General features: G+C 30.7%; 1 protein-coding gene across 1 annotated transcript; it reads left to right on the top strand.

The window, feature by feature from the left end:
* Window positions 1-1,474: 1,474 nt before the first annotated feature.
* Window positions 1,475-3,079, top strand: BDCG_17979 (uncharacterized protein; the record flags this gene model as incomplete). Its single annotated transcript, XM_045427018.1, has 5 exons — window positions 1,475-1,702; window positions 1,832-2,413; window positions 2,492-2,519; window positions 2,629-2,774; window positions 2,945-3,079. The coding sequence occupies 5 exons, from the start codon at window positions 1,475-1,477 to the stop codon at window positions 3,077-3,079; spliced, it is 1,119 nt and encodes a 372-aa protein (XP_045282934.1).
* Between the last annotated feature and the right edge of the window lie 21,772 nt (window positions 3,080-24,851).

The raw sequence follows: 24,851 nt of genomic DNA, 5'->3' as shown, positions 1-24,851 counted from the left end.
TGAAGATCAGTGACCTTCACATCCCCCGTTCTCCCCTACCACACCACAACCCCGGGCCAGAGTGCCATACAAATTGTAAGGTGAAGTGACCTAGCCATATGCACCAATCTTCTCGATTTTGGAAGACCCCCGACCTGTAGTTGTGGAGATATCCGAGGAGCGACCTCCGCGAAAACCCTGTCCATCTTTGATGTTCCAAAACACCAACACCAAGTCTCACCCTCGTACCGCCCTTCCCAATCTGGCCCATCCCCGGCAGAAAAATACAAAAAGATACCTCGGCGATAATATCAAGCACATAATCAACGGACTCTTCTGAAGTGCAACCTCCACGGTCCGCCGCCAGTGTATCTAGACTTCAACACCAAGTCTCACCCCTGTACTACCCCTCTCAATCTGGCCCATCCCCAGCAGAACGATACAAAAAGATACCTCGGCAACAGTATTCAATACATAACCAGTGGACAACGAGTCAACAGCACATCAACAACTATAAAATCAGTATACCCCAAGGTCTGACTGAGCCTTTGATCCCTGCACAGTGAGATATATTAAATCTAGTTTTAATACCTCAATATTCAATAGATTCTGCAAGGGATTGAGAACAGCAACACTAGGTTTCTATTGAATTTGAGAATTAACTCTATATTGATATAATCATTGACAAAGTCTTCTATTTTGAGATATAAATAACCAGTTCCTCTACATCCGCTGGCAATATTTATATTATCATATAGAAACAGACTTATATTCTCTATAATATCAAGACCCTGAAGAGGGAAAGTCTTGGTAGGGGGTATACAGTAGTGCATATCTTAGCAGTTTCTATCTCATTCTTCTGCAGCAGTTAATGCAAAAAAAAAAAAGATCTTAGAAATAGTTTTTTACTTCTCTTGAAAAAGTAAGGTGTTTTTCTCTGGGTTTTACACAATATTCTTACAAAGAATTAAAAACAGAGTTGTTTTCTGTCATAATTTCATATTCTTTTAAGTAAGAATTACTATTTCAGTGGCTGAAGAGCTTTCATTAATACTTAATTCTTTTTTACACTCTTTATTAACTGATTTGAGTTGCACACTTGTTGTGTGAGGAGAATTGGATGATTTAGAATAAAATTGAATAGTTTTAATCATTTCTCTGCAAAAAATTGATTTATTTTTTTGTCAGTTTTTCTCTCAAAAACTGTCATATCATCTGATTTATTATCAATTGATATCATACTTCTCCTCACTGTATCCCAAGAAAGAGATTGTAAAGATTTTATTGATTTATCTTAAAAATCAATTTTAGTTTATTAGATTCTCTTCAAAAATCTAACCTAGTTACTGAACTAGTGTGAAAAAAAATCAGGTGTTTTATACACAAAAGTCTTTTATTCTTCTTTTGAAACAGTCTGACCAACTTTTCAATTGAAAACAGACTTAGAAATATCTCAATTGAAACAGTCTGACCAACTTTTCATTGAGTGAAAACAATGAGTTCAAAAATACACTCAGTTGATGTGGAAAAAGATGCTTTCTCAAATGCTATTCCTGAGATTGAAATTCTGAAGAGAAGAAAGAAAGAAGAAATAGAGAAACAACAAGTTCTTGAAATACAGGAACTTGAAAAAGCAAGCAAGATTCTTGGAAAGCAGTGTCTGAGTGAGATGAATGAAGAAGTTCTGTTAATTCTTCATGCTCAGGCCAGACAACTACAGGAGGTGATCAAGTTCAAACTTGGAATCTCAAACACAGTTCAAAAAACCTTGAAAATTCCTAGTACAATCACTGACTCTTCATCTTACTCTTTTTCTTCCTTTCTTCCTACTCCTTCTTCTTCTTTGAATCAGAAGAAAACATATGCTCAAGCAGCTGAATCTGCTGTCTCTAAACCTGCTGTCTCAAAACCTGCTCAAAATCCTGAGAAAACTGAGAAGAATACTGCTCATGCCTCTATTCATGGAAAAGTGGAAAAGAAAATGCAAAAAGAGAAAAACTTCCAAATCTCTAGAAATAGAAGACTCATTCTCAAAGTCTCAAACCAGGACATTCTGCAAAGAAACAAGCTAAACTCAAATCTCATTTTCAGAATCAGAAATGAAATTAATCAGCAGTTCTTTTCTCAGTTGATGACTGATATTGAAGTTCAAAAACCAGTTATAGCTTCAATTGAGCCATCATTCTTTGGAAACTCTATTATTCTGACTACAATGCCTGAATTCAGTGCTGAATTCCTTATTCAGAATGAGAATCTCTGGAAGTCAGCAGTAGAATCATTGCTAAACACAACAATTCTATCTGAAAGAGATGAAAAGTGGGGCAAATTCATTCTTCATGATATTCCAGTTGAAATTTTTGACTGTGAAGAAGGAATGCTACTTCTCAAAAATGAATTGGAAGAATACAACTCCATTCAACTGAGAAAGGAGCCTGTATGGCTAAATTCAATTGAGTTCAGACAAAGCAGGAGAAATGCCTCTGTTCTAGTATATACAAAAACCCTTGAACAGTCAAAGATCTCTGAAGTAAGAGTAGCAGGTTTGAAAATGAGAGTTCATGAATACAAAGACTCAAGAGTGAATCTCAAAGCTCAAACACAGTGTTCAAACTGTCAAAGATATGGACACTTTGCAATCTCATGTTTTAGAGACTCAAAATGTGCATTCTGTGCCAGAGATCACAAAACTAGTGAGCATAAATGTGAAACATGCTCAAAAAGAGGTGAAATTTGTCAACATACTCTGCTTAAGTGCTCTAATTGTAAAGAAAAACATGCATCTAGCTCTAAAGAATGTATGTTTGCTCCTAGAACTCAAAAGAACTGGAGAAAAGATGAAGCTCAAAGTCAATCTAGAACTGAAGAGAAGAGTCAAGCCAGTAAACTCACAACTGCAAGCTCAAAAAGAAGAAACTCTCAATTATCTAAGTCTTCAAACTCCAATTCTCCAGCAAAATGTAAACAGAATTTGAATCCTCAAACTCCTGTTAAGATTAGAGAATTGAGAAATGACTCTGGTGATAAACTAGATATAATGCAAGCAGTTGAGATTCCTACTTTTCAGAACAGTTATAATCTACTATCTGATGATAGTGATTAGATTCTTCTCTACTCTCTTTTAGTATGAATATACAACAAAAACAACAAAAAAAGTTTAAAAACTCTTCAAAAATCACATTTATTCAAAATAATGTGGATAGAAACTCAAATTGCATTTATTCTTGTCTTCAAATTGCATTTGAACAAAAAGTTGATTTTGTACTGCTTCAGGAGCCGAATTTTGATGCTGAGCAAAAATATGTCATTTCTCATTCAAGCTACTACTGCTTTTTACCTCAAAAGTCTGAGATAAAGTCAAGAGTAGTGATCTATGGAAGAAAGAGATCAAGATATCAATTTAATCTAAGATTTGATATCATGTCTGACCCTGATATTCTGGTGGGTGATATTATAGATAAAGAAAATGAGTTTGATACTATACAGCTCATAAATATCTATAATGAAAAGTCATTGAAGGAAAATAACAATATCTGGACAATTGATAGAGGATTTCTGAACATAACTCCATCAAGAAACTCTATAATTGCAGGAGATTTCAATGCACATCATCCCTGGTGGAATTCAGAATGCAAGAGAGCAGTGAGAGCTGATAATCTGGTTGAATGGACCTTTGAGCATTCAATAGATTTGGTTAATAAGTCTGATCAACAAACATTCTTTAGAAAAGGCATGAAACAGAAGTCTATTATAGATCTAACATTCATGTCACAAAATCTAATGGAAAGAAGACTTGTAAACTGGTTTATTGATTCAAATGAGACATCAGGATCAGGTCATGAGATTATTCAATTTGATATTGAACTGAGTGAAAAACAAATGAGTGAAAATCCTCTTCTCTCTAATCAGTATAACTTTGAAAAAGCTGATTGGAAAGCAGTTGAAGAAAGCATAAAACTGTTAAAATCTGAAAGACAGAATGAGCTATATTGGAATTCTGGTCAAGATATCTCAAATGAAATGCTTGAGAATAGAGTGAAGCTTATTACATCTATCATTCTAACAAGTGTTAGAGATAATATTCCAAAAAGAAAATCTTCTGAGTATTCAAAACCTTGGTGGAATGAGAATATCTCATCTAAAAGAAAAGAATTAGCTACTGCTAGAAGAGATTGGAAGAATGATATAATATCTGATGAAGAGTTCAAAACTGTCAGAAATGAATATTTTTCAGATATTAAAAGAGCTAAAACAGACTGCTGGAATAAATTTCTTGAAGAAGCACAAGGGAAGGAAGTTTTTAAAGCTTTTAACTATACTAAAACAAGAAGTGTAGCAAAACTTCCAGCTCTAGAATATGAGTTTCAGAATGAATCATATACAGCAAACTCTTTTGAGGAAAAATGTCAAGCTTTCATGAGAATTCTCTTTCAGAACTCACCAGATTCAGATTCAGATTCAGAGGAAGAGAATATATCACTTCTCAACTACATTGATGAAAATGACTGGGAATGGCCTGATCTTACACAAGATGAATTAGAGTCAGCTATCTTCTCAAGTTCTGTTAAAACTGCTGCAGGTCCAGATTCAATTAATCACTTGATTATTCAAAATACATATTCCTACTTAAAGAATGAATATTTTGAGCTCTTTTTCAATCTCTTGAAAAATGGATATCATCCTGAATGCTGGAGAGAAGCCACTGGAGTGATTCTTGCAAAACCTAATAGAAAAACTTCAATTCCTAAGTCATATAGAGTAATATCTCTATTGAACTGTTTAGGAAAGGTTTTAGAAAAGATAATAGCTACTCGACTATCTTTTATAAGCTCTATAGATGATTCTCTTTTATTCAGTGAACAAATGGGAGGTAGAAAACAGTGTTCTGCAATTGACACTGTTCTCTCAGTTGTTCATGATATTCAAATAGCAAAGCATGAGGGTCTGGTCTCAACTGCAGTTTTTATTGATATAAAAGGAGCGTTTGATCATGTTTCAAAGTCAAAGTTAATTCAGACATTGAAGATATTAAAACTGCCTCTTTCCCTAATAAAATGGGTTAACTGTTTTATGTCTAAAAGAATTATACAACTCTTCTTTGATGGAATGAAACAAGACAAGACTGAGATAAAAATAGGAGTACCACAGGGGTCTCCAATCTCACCCATTTTATTTGCAATATACACTGCATATCTATTCAAAAATAGAAATATGAGAATAGTGCGATCTCCGAGTTATGTGGATGATATTGGTCTAGTCTACAGCTCAAAAACTATCAAAGAGAATTTGAAAGTAATTGAAGAAGCTGCAAAGGAAATCTTTGTTAGAGCAGATATCAATCAAATTCAATTTGATATGGATAAAACTGAGTTAATTCATTTCTTTCCTAGATTCAATGAGAAAGAACTATCTCTAACTCTTTTAAATAGAGAGATTAAACCCAGTGTAAATGTCAAATGGTTAGGAGTATGGTTAAACTCCAAGTTGAATTTTAAATATCACATTCAACAAAGAACTGTCAAGGCAGAAAGACTATTGAACAACATAATCAGACTATCAAATACAGAGAGGGGTCTATCCTTCCAGGCTATGAGACAGTTATATATAGCCTGTATTACATCAGTAGCTGATTATGGAGTTCAAGTTTGGTGGAATAATCAAGGGAATTTCACTGAACTCTTTCAAAGTCTGCAAAACAGAGCCTTGAGAAGAATTCTGGGAGCATTTAAATCATCTCCTATTAAAGCAATGGAAATTGAAGCTTCAATTCCTCCTCCTACTATTAGATTTGAAAAGGCCTGTATGAACTATGCTCTGAGAGTTGTAAAGATGAGCTCAAATCATATAATCAGAGAAAGAGTCTCTTCTTCATTTCCACCAATTAACTCTGGAAATGAACTGGATTGGAATAGATTTCTTGATTGGAATGAAAATAATTCTTCAAAGAAAATGCCTTCTCAACTGTACAGACTATGCTCTCTGATTAAAAATCAATTTTCTTCTTTAAATGTTGAAAAAGTTGATCATGAGAAGTTATCTCCCTGGAGAAAAAAGCTTGAATCTCTTATAGACTTACAAATAAGTGAACTATCAAAAGAGAAAGAATATGAACAGCATTTGAAGAGAATTTCTACAATCAATATAAAAGACTCTATTCTGATTTATTCAGATGGCTCAAAAAATGAGAACTTGAACAGATTGAGCGCAGGCATTGCTTATACTGAAGATAATATTAATTTTATCTCAGATTTCTGGAATCTAGGCTCTGAATGTGAAGTCTTTGATGCTGAACTATTTGCAATAGTGAAAGCTTTCAAACTCATTGAAATAAAATCTCATAAAAGAGGAAATTGTTTGAAAGAGGCATGGATATTCTCTGATAGTCAAGCTGCTTTAAAAAGACTTAGAAATAGTCAGATTCATAATGGTCAAATGAATCTTGAACTGATCTTAAACTCTGTTTTAAAAATTCAAGAGAGAAGAACATCAAAGCTGAGAATTCATCTGCACTGGGTTCCTGCTCATATGAATATTCATGGCAATGAATTGGCTGATTCAGCTGCAAAAAAGGGTGCAGAATTAAGCAGATCTATTCAAAAAATTGTGTCCTGGTCTTTTATAAAGAGAAAAATAAAAGAATCTTGTTTAGACAAGTGGAATGAAAGCTGGCAGAAACAAAAGAAGAGTATACATTATTCAAGATTTGAAACAAAACCCAAGTGGAAATCTTGTTCAATTAAATGTAAAAAGAAAATATTCTCATCTATAATACAGCTGAAACTAGGACATGGCTATTTCAAATCTTATATACAAAGATTTGATGATAGATTTGACTCAATAGAATGCTCATTCTGCAATACAAATGAGAATCCTGAGCATATTATAATGCACTGTGCATTATACAATAGTCTCAGAGCCAGATTGAAAGAGAAGTATGATCTAAATCAATTAAATATGAGATTCTTATTCTCAACTGAGACAGGAATTAAATACTTAATAGACTTTCTATCAGAAACTCAAGCAGCTACAAGAAAATGGCTAAATTCAGAATTATCTGAATATGAAGAGGAGGAAATCAATCAGATATAGTCTGTTAAAACAGCTATACACTCTCTTTTAAGAATTTGTTTTGTTATAGTCTCTCTTTACTTTTTCTTTTTCTGTATCTTTTTCTTTCAATTTCTTTCTATCTATCTATTTAATGTGTCTATCTTTGAGACTGTGTTCTTTCTCTCTTTTCTTTTGTCATGATATTGTCAAATGGTTACAAAGTATCAAAAGAGGTTAAAACACTGCAATTTGTAAACAGTTTTTGTATTCTGGGCTGGAATTTTCTGATTTTGCATATCTGAAATTGATGAATGTACAATAGTTAACTTTACAGACATAGAAAAAACCCTGAGAACTAAAGTTCTCAGGTAGATGTCATAGTCTCTGACTGCATACATCTATAATTGAAGAATAATAATAATAATAATAATAATAATCAGTGACCTTCTTCTTCAAGAAGTTATCACTCATACAGAGAAGATATAATATCTATGATCAGAAGATGTTAGCAATTGTTGAATTCTTTAAGATCTGGCAATATTATCTTCAGAGTAGTAAGTACTCAGTGCAAGTTCTCACTGATTATGCAAATCTGTGTTACTTCTTGATAACAAAGAGCTTGACAGAATATCAAGTCAGATGAGCAGAGCTGCTTTCAGAGTATGATTTTTATATCTGATATTATTCAGATCAGCTTAACTCTGCTGACATGCTGTCTAGACAGCTCAATTATAATATCATTGATACAGAGAAGAATTCTATAAAAGAATCTCTGTCATCACTGCAGAAGAAGCTGGCTGCAGAGAGTTGAGATTCTCTAAAGCTCAGAAACAGCACTGAAGAGACAGCTGTGTGACTCAGTATAGAAGATGAAAGAGAATCTGAGTCTCTGTGAGAAACTGACACTGAAGATTATGAGCTTCTCATGTCACATCTTACAATTATTGAATTAGTAAAGAATGAAATAGTCTACAATCTTTCAATCTGACTACTTTTGAAATTTATTAATAAGTTATAGAAGAGAAATGTCTCTACTGCAGCTCAAATTCAGAAGTTGAAGAAGAAAGAATTCAGTTTGAACTTGAAAGAGACAGACTCTGAGCAGAGTGATGCTGCTAAGAAACTAAGTCACTGATAACTAGAAGAATGTGAACTTCTACTGCTGAATGATTCAGTCTTCATTTCTTGTAGCAGGACAGTGTGTCAGGAGTTATTGAGAATTCATTATAATGATTCTCATGTGAGGCACTTCAGATTAGAGAAGACTGAGAAGCTTCTAAAATGTAAATATACTTGAGCCAAGCTTCAGACAGATGTCAAAGAGTATATTAAGACTTACAATATCTGTTAAAGAATAAAGATTCTGTGATATAAGTAATACAGTGAGTTGATATCACTGCCTGTTTCAAAGAACTCATGACAGAATCTATCAATGAATTTCATAGTTGACCTGCTGAAGTCAACAAGAGTCAAAGAATATGACTTGATTTTGATCATTATTGACTGCTTTATAAAGATAGTCAGATATATTCCTACTTATAAAAAGATTAAAGCCTCTGAATTGACTGATCTGTTTTTAGATATCATTATTTATAATCACAGTGCTCTGAAATTATTGATAATAGATTGAGAATCTCTCTTCATCAGCAAATACTGATCAGCTTTTTGCTATCATCTTATAATAAGACATCTTCTCAGTACTGCATTCTATTTGCAGACTGATGATCAGACTGAATATCAGAATCAGACACTAGAACAGCATCTTCAAGTGTTCTATTTATATTATCAGAATGATTGACTCAAACATCTTCTGACTGCTGAATTCATATATAACAATACAAAGAATGCAATCTTAAAGATATCTTCTTTCTATACTTATTATGAATATAATTCTTTGTTATTCAGTGATATTGTGGATGATATTTCAAAGAAAGAGATAGACAGTCAGAATGTTAAACAGATACAGAGAATGAAGTATCTCTCAGTATCAGAAGTAAAAGTAAGATTGAAACTTTTGAATAAAATTCATAAGAAGATGATGAAAAGTATTCACTATGCTCAGAAGTAGCAGATGAAATACTATAATTGAAAACATCTTTCAATGAAGTTCTCAATAGAGAATTAAGTACTACTTTCAGCAAAGAACATCAAGACAATGAGACTGTATAAGAAGCTTAGTGAGTGATGACTAGAATCTTTCTCAGTAATAAGAGTGATAGATAAGCAGATATATGAGTTGAAATTATTCACAGAATTGAAATCAATTTATTCTGTTTTTCACATTTTCTATTTGAAGCTCTATAAGCAATATCCTGGGACAGAGCCATCTCAGCTGAATGATATTGAGATTGAGAGTGATACTGAATATCTTATGAAGAAAATATTGAACAAGTAAACACATTACAGCAAGCTTCAATATCTCATTAAATAAGAAGATTATTCATTATCAGAGAATTCATGAGAACTGCTTGAGCATTTGAAAAATGCTGAGAAAGAGATTACAATCTATGAGACAGCTAGTAGAGATCACTCTGTTACACATCAGAGACATTGAATAAGAAATATCACTTAAGACTTCTCATTTTTCTCAAAGGGTTTTTTAGAGATGATCTTGTGATAATGAGTCAGTGTCTTGTAGACTCTGTAGCACTCTTCTTCTATTTTCTCTTAAAGAATTTTTTAGAAGTTTAATGAGACTACACAAGTGTAAAATTCCTGAAGCAGTTAATAAGGAAAAGAAAGAGATATTTGAAATCAATAAAAAGATTAATATTAATTGACTCACAGACTGCTGCTAATCTAATGAGGCTGCAGTCTGCTGAAAAAGTAAAAAGAGAGAATCTCAGAGTCTACTTATTAATAATCACATTCTCATCAAACTCATTCTTCATTGTTGAAGTCTTCAGCATCAGTATCTTTATCTATTGAGAAGTTAGCACTGCAGCACTGCAGAAGAGTATGAGAAATGTATAAAATATTAACTTATTAACTTACAAAGCATCTCAGTCATCTACTTCAGTTAAAGTGAGATTCTCTTCAATCAGTGATTGATCTCTGTAGCACTTTCAATAACAGTGTCAGCTGATCTCTTCTTAAGATCAGTCATTCTGAGATGTTTTTTCATCTCAGAGATTCATGCTTTCATCTTCTTTTGTAGATGAGTAAGAGGGATCTTCTCAGCCTTGACAGAATTCATCAATACTTGAAGCTCTGAGACTCTCACTCTGTACTGCTTGAGCATCTAGACTTCTTGTCAGAACTGACACAACATCTTTCTATGAGATGATACTTACAGAGAGACAGAAGTCATTGTTGCAGATACAACAGAAACAATGAGAGTGAGAGAAGAAATAAGTGTATAAAATCCCCTTCTTCTTCAGCTGCTTAATACAGCACAGATAAGTAGCAGTGCTGATCAGAGACTGTATCAGAGCCTTCTCACAGAGAGAAGATGAAGGAACTGTGAGACTCTGCAGACTCAACTCAGCAGCATCTTAAGCAGGGCTCAGATATGCTGTGAGAGAGAAACTATGAATTGAGCTTCTTGAAGTCACTGTTCTCAGAATCAAGCTCTTTCCAGGTTTCTCTCTGAATGATCACACAGGGTCATACACCACTGTATTGACTGAGAGAGAGGACAGTATTACAACAGTGACAGAGAGGGTAGAGAACAGACCAGACATAGATGAACTGACTGGCAGAAGGGATAACATCTCACTGCAAGGCACAGTGACTATCATCACAGCTGCAAAAGAAGCAGGAGAAGAAGAAGATGTGATAATGAAAGCAGTGCTTCTGTGACTCATTGACACTGCTGTCTCTGTCTTCAACCTGGCTTTCTTGACAGTCACAGAGGCCATCGCTGCATCACAAAGATATTTATTACTCACTAGAAAACATCAGAATAAGTCCTTGATTATTCTTCAAGAACAATACTCTCATGCACTCACTGTTGCAATTAAGAGAGAAGAAAGAAAAATGTTTCACAGAGAAGAAGATCTTTTTAAAAAATCCTGCTACTACTGTTAGCTTTGTCTCTAAAACACATCACTTTTGCAGGGAATTTCATATATAGAATGAAATATGTTGAAAGATCTGTGAGTCACTTGTTAACTACATTTTTCACATTTCAAATTAATATATAAGAAACTCACTTATCATGTGTTTGATTTGAATGATGATGAAAAAAGAAAGATCTACACAGTCAGCAGAAAAACTTATCTATTTCTTTATATCATACACAGCACACATGCTGTTAATCAGTTGACAATTATTAATATATAACAAAGATAATTTCTAATTCAGTAATCTTAAGAGTATAGAGACTATGCTCTTAAAGAGAAGAGCATTATCATACTTCTGACTATGTCAAGACTCTGTTGCAGTTTCACACAGCTCATCACTTTTATACAGATAATTTCATCTCATCTGAACTGATTTTCAATCACTCTATGACATTATTCAGATATATCATAGAAAGATCTGATTGATGAATATAAGAACCTCACTTCTATACAAGGTCAGCAGATTACTCTTTCTTGACAATGAGATACTGCTGAGGTATCACTTCAGCTATTCTCACTCATGAAATGAGAGAAGGGTATTCACTCATTATCTATATAGAATAGCTAGATGCTAGCTTCTCATCAAAGAAGTCAGTGATTTATTTTACTTCTATAGAAATATACACAAGAGTTACTACATATCTTATACAATCTTCTTAGTATACTAAGTATCATATCTGTGATATTCTCACAATAACCCTGTAGCCTATGAGCTTGCTATTCAAGCAAGATAGTCAAGCTCACTCATACAGCTTTCTAAAACAACTACTTCTACGTGTCACTGCTGACTAGCCACTGCTTCGGTTCTGCACGTTACAATTATTAAAAATCATTATCTCTTAATAAATAAAAAACTTATCAGTTTTGACTTCTTTATCTTCTACTTTAACACTCTCTCAATCTTCTTCTACTACTGCTTATTTATAGTAATACTCTTCTTCTCTCTTTCTCTCTTTATCTTGAACTTAAATCATTCTCAGAACTTCTTCTGATCTTATTACTACTATATAAGACTCTTCACTGTCTTCTTCTTCAATCTCTTATAAGTGATGTTATCTGTATTATTTCTATACTTAGTTCAGTCTAAATCTATCAGAAGTATTACTTAAAATCATTATTATTCTACTCTCTTACAGAGTCTCTTTAAGGTATTATAATATATTCTATAATCTGTCTCTTCTCACTTGAACATCTTTTTCTTCTCTTTCTTCAATCTGTGACAGCGCTCACACGCCTTGATAATTCACAGAACCTGTAAGAATAAGTGCTCGCAGGCGATTATTCGGGTGTTTGCAGCTTGGCGTGATATGTACTGTTAACTACTAGAAGTATTCATGGTAGAAAGATAAAATGTAGAGATTAAATGTATAATAGCATTCAAGCTGAGTTATGAATAGTATTTATAAACTCCAGTCTATATAGTTGTGTGTAGTCAAGGGCCGCTAGCTCTATTAATTATGTGAGAGATAGGAATAGAGATAAAGAATCTGTGAGAAGTGAGATTTCTTACATATCTTCTCCTCTCTAAGGCTTTGTTCATGAAGCCTTTCACTGAGTGACTTCATAGTCAGCTTAGCACTGCAGTGATACTCACTAAAAACTCTTCACATCTATAAAAAACCTCAGTGAGGAAAAATCCCTTATTATTATAAAGAGAAAAGAGTCTGTCACTCAGTTTCTTATTCTATGAGATTCTTTATAATCTATAGATTCTTCTCTGACTATCACACAGATTCATCTCACATCTTTTATATAGAAGAATTTCAGTTGACTCTCAATTATTTTCATAAGATTCTTATATAATTATTATATAGATTCATCTCACAGATGAATCACTCTCTGTGAGATCATTCTTATTAAAGAGAAATATTTATAAGTTAATCTTTCACTTATTCTTGTAAATCATTGCTCTTTGACACTGTAGAATTGTGAGGAATTTTTCATTCTTTTATCAACTCTGTAGAATTGTAGAATCAAGATATTCACAGTCTGTAATCACTCTTTATAGTTATATAGAAAGATTCAGATCTGTAATTCACAATCACTCTTATTTACTAGAGTGATCTGACTGTTTCACAGAATCACTCACAGTGTAAGTAAATCTCTCTAGAGTAGTATAAATATCTCAGATCTGTTTATAGAATCTCATCTTCTTTTCTCTTTTTCTATAATAGCTTTTATTCTTATAAACTGTGAGTATTCTCATTCATCTGCAAAGTGTTTTCACTCAGATAACAGAGAGAGAGTGTTTCTGATAATATTCATATATTAATTCAAGAACTTCTCAAGAATAAAAATTTTTCAATTTCAATATCTTCACAACAATGTCTGGCTGCTGCTGAGCTTCTTATGAGTGTTCTTATAACTTCTCTGATCACTTTTTACTAGCTAATAAAGCAGGAATATCATCACTTATAACTGTATCTTCATCTCTCTCAGTCTCATCACTATATTCAATCTTCAGGTTAGCAGTCAACTCTCTGTCTCTCTCAGGCCAGTCTCTGACTCTAAGCAGTGCAGTTTCCTTCTTTGCTGTAAGTCTTCTCATAAGTAATTTCTTACAGATTTGAGCTGACAGTTCTTGTGAAGCTTCTGATATTATCAGTGTCTTCTACAGTTTCACAGATCTATAATCACTCTCTTTCTGCCTGTACAATCTCTGATCAGATATATGCAAATATGTCTAGATTCTCTATCAATGATTCTCACACTGCAGTGTATTTCTGCAATTTCATTATTAATGAGAGATGAGTCTCTGAGTACCTGTAAAATTCAGATAATCAAGACAATGTGAATGCTATGAATTTATAACAGAAGTTGATCTGAGTAGATGAGCTCTCTCTTTACATCTCAATTGATTCTGAGCTGAATACTTCAGTATAACTGAGAAAGTGAACACAGCTTCATGAGAGATATCTGATCATATACACAGACAGCCAGCTCTCAAGATTCTGTTACAACTGTGTGTGCTCTGATATCTGACTTCTCTGAAGTCTGTGCATTTCTGATAATCTTCATGTCAAATGTAACAATTGTCTGTATTACAGATATAATACTCTCTGCTTCTTTGAAGAGAGAAGTTAATAGTTATGAGAGAGTTAGATATCACAGATATTAAGAATGTGAGTTTAAGTTTTCTTTATTTTTTCTTTATTAATCTTCAAATTGTGTTCACAGCTCTGTTTATTTTCTTATTTTTTAGTTTAATAAGAATATAATTTCTTCTTTTCTTCTATACACTGCAGACTGTTCATTTCAGTAGAAACTTATTATCTTATAGACTAGAGTTCATAAATAACAGTATTAATATCTTTATCACAATCAGATTCTTAGCAAAGACTGTATTATTCTGACTTATCAGAATTTACAGTATGAAAGTCATATCTCAGCTTCTACAGATGTCTTATCTGTCTGAATAATTCTTAAGTGAACTTATTTATCTTATTAGAATACTCTTATCACTGAATCTTGAATCAGAGCTCATGATCTCACTTCTCTGAGTTAATAATCTCTTTAATCTGATATTCTCTTTCACTCTCTAGTACTTTATAAATAGAGTGATGAGTCACAGAATTCTCTTCTGAGAATTCCTTATATTTGTAAAGCAAAGAGATATAAAAAATATTATATATCTGTAACTCAGATGACAGTTTCAATCTGTAGAACTGTAAGCTAACTTTCTTCATAATCTTATAAGATTCTGTTTACAAGAGATTCAGCTTCTTACTAGATCTTTATATAATAATGTTTTCTAGACTTAGTCAGACTCTATCATCTTTCTTAAAACTCTTTATAATATACTTAAAGTCATAGTATCTCTTCTGATACTCTTGAGTCTTTCTCAAGAATTTACAGACTTTCTCTCAGATATTCTGAATTCTCTCAGCCTGTTCATGAGCATCATCACACTCTATAGTATACTCTCACAGATTCATCAAGATTATTCATGAATAAGTCTCAGTGAGCATCTCAAAGAGGGTTTTATCTGTGCTGACATGTTTTAAGTTATTGTATATAAACTCTATAAGTGATAATCAATGCACTCAGTCATTCTAATTATAATTAACAAAGTATCATAGATACTGTTTTAATATACTTATCAGATATTCTATCTGATCATCTGTCTGTTAATGAAAAGCTGTACTTAAATCTCATGAGATCTTCAGTATAGTTATCAGATCAGATTAGAACTCTTCTATGAAGATTAATTCTCTATCTGAGATAATATTCACAGATAATTCATGCAACTGAATCACATCACAGATGAAAATGTGAGTCAAATTCTTTAACTTCAAGTTCTTGTGAGTGAGTATAAAGTGTGTTATCTTGATAAAGTAATTCACTATCATCAGCACACTGTCAAAGCAGGCATTATATATGTTCTTGCTTTCAGAGAGACTCACAAGAGTATTCATTTCTAGCTATTCTCAAGATTCTTGCAGAATGAGTAGAGAAGTAAGTTCTTTATATGATCTGAATCACACTATCTGCAAATTCTGATAAATAGTATAAGAATTCACTATCTTCTTCATAAGTTCTCACATCTTCAGTCAGAAGTATTTTCTTATAAGCAACTCATGAGTTCTAGTATCTATAAAATGATCTGCTAGAGAAGAGTTATAATGCCTTTTAATAAGTTCTATATATAGAAACTTATTCACAGATATATAAATTCAGCTCTCTCTTTATAAGAGATTATTTAAGTCTCTTCAATTCTTTATTTCTGCAGAGTTGATCTCTGCTGTGAGCAGTTTTTAAATATACTGAGTATATTCATTCTTCAGTTGCAGTTTAAGCAATCTGAATAGAAGATCTTATGAAGACTTATACTCTGTTTCTTCTTATATCAGGTCTTTCACAGTACTTCTCAAAGTCTGCAAATTCTTCAGATTATAGATACTCTCTTCAAGAATTCTCACAGAGATTCTCAGAGTGTTAACTCTCAGTATTATAGAGAGTAGTTATACAGACTTCTTCTCTTTCTTCTCTCTCTTCTCTTATAAGAAATTGAGAGACTCTTCAGTCAATCTCTTCACAACACTCAGTCTGAGCATCTTATAAAGCTTTTCTATCTTCTCTAGTCTCTCTATATCTGTTACTCTGATCTTCTTAATATAGTCTGATCTGTAAGAGAGTCTGTTCACTGAGTTCTTAGTTTTCTTAATATATTCTATCTTGAATCAGAACTCACTCAGTCTCTGAGTTCAGTGAATCTGTCACTGTGAGAGTTTCTTGATTGAAGTAAACTGTTATAAGCTGTTATAATCAGTTCTAGTAGTAATCACTGTTATAAGATTCTCAAAGTAGTGATATCAGTGATAGAAGAATTTCACTATTATGAGAAGCTTCTGATTATAAATGCTATAGTTGATCTCTGCAGATTACATCTTTTATAAGAAAAAGATCACTGAAACTCAGTTCTCATTTAACTGTAGTTATGAGATTATTTCTGAAATTATAAAGAAGAAGATATCTATCTTCAATCTGATTAAGAGTAAGAAATCAAAGTGAAACAGTATCACTGTATTTATAAATATCTATTTCAATCTTATAAAGACCTCATGAGCTTCTGAGATAAGAAAGTTCTTATAATTCTCTCTTCTTAACAATCTTTTTATTCTCTGTTTGTAGAATGACTTCTTCTTATTTTCATTCTTCAGTATGTCTGTAAGAGTCAAGAAGATTCTTGTGAATGCAAAGATAAACTGTCTATAGAAATTCATAAAGCTCAGAAAGATCTGAATCTTATGAATACTAGTTGACTTCAGTTATGATAGAATAGTCTCAATCTGTGAAGATTTCATCTGAATATCATTTACAGTAATTACATATTCTAGAAAATTAATCTGATAAGCACTGAAGTTGTACTTTGTAAGCTTAATATACAGTTCTATCTTATCTAAGATCTTCAACATGCTTTATACATACTCAGTGTGTTCTTTCTTCTTTATAAAGTACATCATCACATTATTTAGATATATTACTATGAAGACATTCAGATATATGTAAAGTATTTTATTGATAAAAGACTGAAATACTGCAGAGATATTAATCAGATCAAAAGACATCACTAGATATTTAAATAATCTCAGTGCAGTTCTAAAGACAGTCTTTTATTTATTCTCAGACTGTATTCACAGCTATGTATATATATTAATTATATTCAGTTATGTGAATATGACAGCTTCTGTGAGACAGTTGATCACATTCTCAATCAGAGACAGGAAATAGCAGCTCTTTATTATCTTAAAGTTCAGATCACAGTAGTCTATACACAATCTGAGATCTTTATTCTTCTTCTTCACAAATATCACAGAGACTTCTGTGAAGACCTGTGAAGATCAGATAAAGTTATTCTTCAGATTCTTCTTTATATAGGTCTGCAAGACCTCTGTCTTATAATGAGAGAGCTTATAGATTGATTCTCAGAAGAGTTTCTGCTCTTCTATCAAATCTATTATCAGATTCTTCTCACAGTGAGAAGAAAGCTCAGCTGCTCTTACTGAGCTGAAAATCTCTGCAAGATCTCAGTATTTCTCTGATATCTAAAGCTCAGTTTTTATAATCATAAGATTCTCAGACACTTACAAAGTTATTATATAGATGAGCTTATCTTCTCTGATTAACTCTACAGTATTAACTGATTCTATCTTTATAAGTGAGTCTGTCAACACTGATCAGAAGTATAAACCTGACTCACAGACAGCTATATACAGATTGTGTCTTTGAAGTCATGTAAGTCTTAAGTATATATCATCTGTGATATCTGTGATAATCATAGTTTCTGCAAATCTTCTTCAGGTTTCAGAGAGATCTTGCAATTCAAAGATAACTCTTATGAGTTTCTCAGCTCTCAGATCTGAGTTCTCACACTCTGCTTATTATAAGAGCAGGTTTTCAGTCTTCATCTTTCAGCTCATTTGCTCTGTGAGCTTCAGAGACATCACAGTGACCTGAGATTCTGAGATCATCAATGCTTTTCATGCTTGTGAGACAGCAGTATCATGACACAGTCTCTTCTTATAAGTAAGCATTTTCATTGAGAAAGCAACAGATTCAGGTGTCAGCTTCAAGACTCTTAAGAAGGCTGTTACTGACTCTGTTCACAACTTCTTAAATTTCTATTTTAATTTATTCATATAGTTTGTATGAAGATGTTCTGATTTAGAACAGATGAAGTAGAGTCTCTTTTTCTTAATCTCTCTATTGTGCACTCTGTTCACAGAAGCTTATGAAGCTCTCTCTCTCTGCTTAACAGTCAGACACAAATCTCTCTGTGTCTTGTTATCTTTTTCTGATAAACTCATTCTCTGTTGTTCTAGTTCTCACAGAGTCAGTCAGTGATCTGCTCTTCACAGATCTGTGATTCTCACAGTGATCTGTAAGTGATGAATGAGAGTTATCAGTTTCTTCAGAGTCAAGAGCTTAGAGTCTTGCTTAATAAGCTTATTCTGTATATCTTTATTCAGCTTCTTTACAAATATTATTATTCAGATCTTGTTTCAGAATTCTGTTTTCACAGATCTCAATTTATATCATAATTTCATGAAATGCTGTAAGTAGTCTTCATCAGATTTCTCACCTCTTTTTCTAATATTAATGATCACAGTTCAGATATTCTCTGTTCAGCTCACAGAGTCTCTTAACTTATTCTCTAGATAGATCTTGAGAACAGATCAGTAGAATCTCTTATAATCATTTTCTAAATAATTCAGTCAGTTCTTGACTTCAGTGTAATAGAGATCTGTCATTATGTAGATAATAGCTTCTTCATCTTTTATATTACACAGCTGAGCTTGTGAGTCAATTTCAAATACAAACTCATAAAAGCTTTTATAGATTATGATTTGATAGATGATTTTAAGTAGTTACAGCTTAAGAAAGTTTCTTTTCAGTTCACAGGTGTTTCTGAAGATTATATCTAGAGACTCAGTTTGAGAGTGTTTACAGACAGTAAGCATTTCTTATAGAAAAATAGCTTGATTTCATAGAAGATGCTCAAGAATGTTCTTCACTGAGATTGATTTATTCATGAGTTCAGAGAGTTTCTCTGTCACAGATATAAAGAATGATATCTCATGAGTAATTAATAAGTTCTCTGAAACTTCTTTTATAGAGATTATTCATAATTCAGATAACTGCTTCTGAATGCCTGCAGTAGAGTTTGCAGAGATTGAAGTATATAAGTTTCTAGTTCTTTCAGTTATAACAGGTGATTGCTGACTGACTGAGCTTGAAATGTAAGAATAAGTGCTCACAGGTGATTATTCAGGTGTTTGCAGCTTGATGTGATATATACTATTAACTACTAGAAGTATTCACAGTAGAAAGATAAAATGTAGAGATTAAATGTATAATAGCATTCAAGCTGAGTTATAAATAGTATTCACAAACTTCAGTCTATATAGTTGTGTGTAGCCAAGGGCCGCTAGCTCTATTGATTACATAAGAGATAGAAATAGAGGTAAAGAATCCGCGAGAAGCGGGATTTCTTACAGAACCGCAGAATATTTGAAGAGAGATAATATAATTAATTTCAGTGAGTATTGAAGAGAGATGAAAGCAGAAGAGACAGCTAGAAATAATATGATAATAATAATAATAATGATGATGATAATGATAATAATAATAATAATAATGATAATGATAGTAATAATGTTAATAATGATAATAATAGTGATAGTAATGATGATGATGATAATAATAATAATAATAATAATGAAAGAAGAAGTACATTGAAATATATTACTAACTTATCAAATATAAAGAGATAAAGAAAATATTAACAGCTTTCAGAGATATATGAAAACAGTTACAGTGTTGTATAGAAACATCATCTTCATTTAATACATACAGTGTTGATATTCTTTGTATACAGTTATTATATAATCTATATCAGAGATACATGCAGAAAACAGATCTTTATTACTAGAGAGAATGATTGCAGCAATTCTCTGTTTTCATATTATAAAGATAAGTTATTCTCATTTCTTTCTTCTCTCTTTTCTCTTCTTCTTCAACTCATCACTAAGTTCAAGCTGGTATGAAAACTATTAAAACACTCTTAGAAACTCTTAAATTAAAGAGTATAAACTAATCAAATTTTAAATATAGAAGAATTAAATTATATTTAATATTACTAATTATTCATTTCTTCTTAATAAAACCACAGTTGTGTCTTTCTCTTCCCTCTCTCAAATGAAACATGGCCTGTGAAAAGTGAGTACTATGTCAGATCATAATAATTAACACAGTCTCAGCACGCAGAGCTGTATACATACAGCACATGCTGAACTGAGAGACTGTGTAAGTTACAAACTAATATCAGCATCTCAGAGAGAGCTGTGTGATGTGAATAGACTAACTGTGTAACTGTGTCTGAGATCAGAACTAGATTTTTTAATAGTCTTATTATCAATTCAACTGATCTCATTACATGGTTTTAACATTAGATAGTAGTTTCATACTATTATTATTATTATTATTATTATTATTATTCTTTCATTATACTCATATGCAAGCGGAGCTTATGATGAGTCCTTGCGTGATGTTAAATACAGGCTAAGTGTTGATTATACAGGAGGAAATACAGGTGTTAAGATCATGCCAAGATAACAAGAACATAGAAAATACAAAGAAGTGACAATTAAATACATGCAATAATAACTTCCCAGCCCAGGAACATAGAGCAATTTTATTGAAGCAATTTGTACACCTCTGTATTTATTAGAAACCTGAGGTGCTTGAGTTCCGGATTTAATGTATCCCCTGCGGGGTTCGAACTCACATGCCCTGGTTTCCCACGCCAAGGCGCTACCGGGTGGCCGCATTAACCATTCGGCCACTGAGGCAGTGTAGTTTTATACTGTCTCAGTGAGACTTACTGTCTACTCTTATCACATTTTCTAAATGAGATCATGATTTTCACTTCTCAATTTAAATTATTTTTATTGCTTTAAATGACTTTAAATCTTATTTAAGTGTTATTAAAAAGTGTTACTTTTTAAAAAATTAAAAATAGTCTAATAAAAACCTTAAAATGTCTAAAAATAGTAACTTTATGCTAAGAATGAGACTAAATAAGATTAAATAAGACTACTTTCTCATTTTTTTCAAGTCATGGTTTCATTTTAAGATCTGATATATAGTCACTTTACATGTTTTTTTTAATAGCCAGTCTCAGCGGGATTCACATCAAGAAATGTATGAGATCAGATTAAATAAGATTAAATGTGAAATTCATAATCTCAGTGATCAGTCTAGATGTGAAAAAGCTGCAATTCTCAGTTATATACATAGAGAATAAATCATTACAGTAAGTGTATATACATTGTATGAAAGTAATACTTTTTAATAATACTCAGTCTCTGATATTATGAAAATAGAGTCTCTCTGTGAGATCTGTTTTTATCAGAAGTCAGAGAATTTTATATTTCTTAAGATTATCTTCATCTATCTTATCTGTGAAATTAATGAGAAGAATTATTAATTTCAGTGTTCTGCTCTTGATATTATTCAAGTAATAGCAGAGTTCATTCTGACCACACTTTTTAAGTCTATATTTTCTAAATATTTATATTTATACAGATATATACTGATTATTTATTAGATAATATTAAGATAATAACTTATTATAGCTGTATTACTCTCACTATAAGAGATACATAATTAATAATAAATATTATAAAGACTCTGAGAAGTGAGTATTTTAAAGATACTGCAGCTCTGCAATCTTAATTTTTTTTATTTTTATTTTTTATTTTTTTCTTTTTCTTTTCTTTTTTTTTTCTTTCTCTTTCTCTTTTTTTTTTTTTTTTTTTTTTTTTTTTTTTTTTTTGTTCATTCTAATTTTTTCTTGTTTTTTATTTTATTTTTTATTTTTTGTTTTTTTTTTTTATATTTTATATTTTTTTCATAATTAAAATTATATGAATTATAATCTGTGTTCAGAAAAGTAATGATATTTAATAATACTCTCTATTAAATTTTCAACAAATGAGTACTATATTATAATATTATGTAAGTGAGAAGTAATTTTATAGTCTTATTTAATATCATTCTTAATAATGAAATCAGAATGAAAATGTAACTAAGAATTCAAATATATTCTTTATCTAAGACTAGATTTTTATTTAAAAAGTGAATCTGAGATCTTTAATATTTAAAATAATGTGATTTGAGATTAATGTAATGAATACAAATCATGATCAGAAGTAATGCTTTTAGATAATATAATAACTATAAAGTTTGATTCTGATCTCAGACACGGTCACACAGTCAGTCTACTTTCATCTTATTCTTATCTTAAGAATCAGTTATTTTATTATTCTTTATCTTAATATTAAGATTCTTTATCAGTGTTTATATTATAAGTTGAATTATATAAGTAATACAGAGTATATAATCTTATTTATTATTTCAGAAATACAAAGTCAATTTTTACTTTAAGCTCTTTATTATAGTGTAGTTATTCACAGTATTATCAGTTATAATTATAAGAAGACTGAGACTAATATCTTAATAGTTATTTTTAATCACAGTCATTAATATCTCTGTTATATAATTCTCAGTATAACTACTAATCAATGATTTTAATTCAATTAATATCTCTTAATAAGTTCAGTTCTTATTAATATAATAAAATATAAGTCTTATAAATATAAGATTATTTATACTAATTTATTTATTCACTGTAAGAGACACTCTTCAATAATTCTTCAACTCTGATTCTAAATATTATATATTAACTTTGTAGTATATCTTAAGATTGAACTGAAGACAGAATCAATATGAAATATAAAGATTTGAATTAAGTATTTGAAGAAGTGTTCAGAATTCAGAGTTTTCAATTAATTAAAGAGAAAGATTCAGATATATATATATATAAAGTAATTATTTACAGAAGTTATTAAATAAGAGTTATAAAATCAGAGTACTGATATATAATTATTTTCACATAATTTTCTTAAAATTAGAAAGTTAATATTATTAAAAATCATTATCTGATAGAGTAACTTACTAACTCAGTAGTAATTTTCTGATTATTTTTCTTTTATTATCTGTATTCTGATGACTTCAGATATTGAGAAATTTCTTCAGAGTTATAATCAGTTTATAATGAATATTTCTGAATAAAGTTATAGTAATTATAATAGAGAGATAACTTTTCAATGATCTATAATATAATCTATTAATAATTATTTTATAGTTTATCTCAGTGTTTATATTGAGTTTTTCATAAATTTTATAATCTGAAATCAGATGTGAAGAATGAAGTAATCTTTTATTATAATTGAAAGAGTGTATTCTGTATTGAATTGTAAATAATATAGACTTTGTAATTCATAGTAATTTCTTAAAGAGTTTGTGAATCTTTAATAGAAGTAAAAGAAGTGAAAGAAGTGAATTCAGAAAATATAATAATAATTTAAAAAAGATAATAATTTATTTTTAATAACTAATCACTGATGTATATAAGAAGAATTAATATAAGAGTAAATAATCTTGTTTCTTAACTTAGTTATAATTTTAGTACTAACTCAGATTGAATATTATTAATATATAAAAATAAATAAATAATCTTGATTAATCTCTATTATATTTCTTAAAATATATTAATATTATAAAAGAGAGTGTTATCAAATTCTATTATTAGATAATATTATTAAAAATATATTAATATTATAAATATCAATGTTGAAAAAATGTTAATACTTATATATTATAGTGATTTATGAATTATGATAGTTAAATATATATATATATATATATTATTTCTGACTTGATTACAACTTGTACAATAATTTTTAAAAACTTAAAATTAATTTCAATTATTAATAATTATAAACTTATAACTAATTAATATAAAAAGAAAAAAACTTTTTCTATTCACTATCTTTCTTCTCTTTCTTATTCTTCTTATTATTCTTTATAATTTACTTCTTATTCTTCTTCTTCTTATTCTTCTTCTCATTTAAGATAATAATTATCTTAAAATCTCTCTTCACTATCTTCTTAGAGAAGAGTTCTCACTGCTTTCTCTTAGCTAGATTAATCTATATCTTAAAATCCTGCATTTTCTGATCTGTTATCTTGAGTTTCATCTCAGTAGTAAGCAGATTAATATACTCAGAGAGTAGAGCTATCTTCTCAATATTCTGAATTATGAAATGTATTCAAGATCTGAATAAGATCTTAATTCTCTTCTTCTCTATCAGCTTCTACTAATCAATTAGAGAACAAAAGTATTATTAAAAATCATTATCTCTTAATAAATAAAAAACTTATTAGTTTTAACTTCTTTATTTCTCACTTCAATACTCTCTTAATCTTCTTTTATCACTACTTATTTACAGTAATACTCTTCTTCTCTCTCTCTCTCTTTATCTTAATTTTAAATCATTCTCAGAACTTCTTCTGATTTTATTACTATTATATAAAACTCTTTACTATCTTCTTCTTCAATCTCTTATAGACAGTGTCATTCATATTATTTCTATACTTAGTTCAGTCTAAATCTATTAGAAGTGTTACTTAAAATCATTATTATTCTACTTTCTTACAGAGTCTCTTTAATATATTATAATATAATAAGATCAGAATGAAAACATAACTAAGAATTTAAATATATTCTTTATCTGAGACTAGATTTTTATTTGAAAAGTGAATCTGAGATCTTTAATATTTAAAATAATATAATTTGAAATCAATGTAATGAATATAAATTATAATCAGAAGTAATACTTTTAGATAATATAATAA

Source organism: Blastomyces dermatitidis, assembly GCF_000003525.1.
Source record: "Blastomyces dermatitidis ER-3 genomic scaffold supercont1.15, whole genome shotgun sequence".
NCBI classification, from domain to species: Eukaryota; Fungi; Ascomycota; class Eurotiomycetes; order Onygenales; family Ajellomycetaceae; genus Blastomyces; species Blastomyces dermatitidis.
The sequence above is the reverse complement of the archived record's forward strand: the minus strand, read 5'-3'. Positions and strand labels throughout refer to the sequence as shown.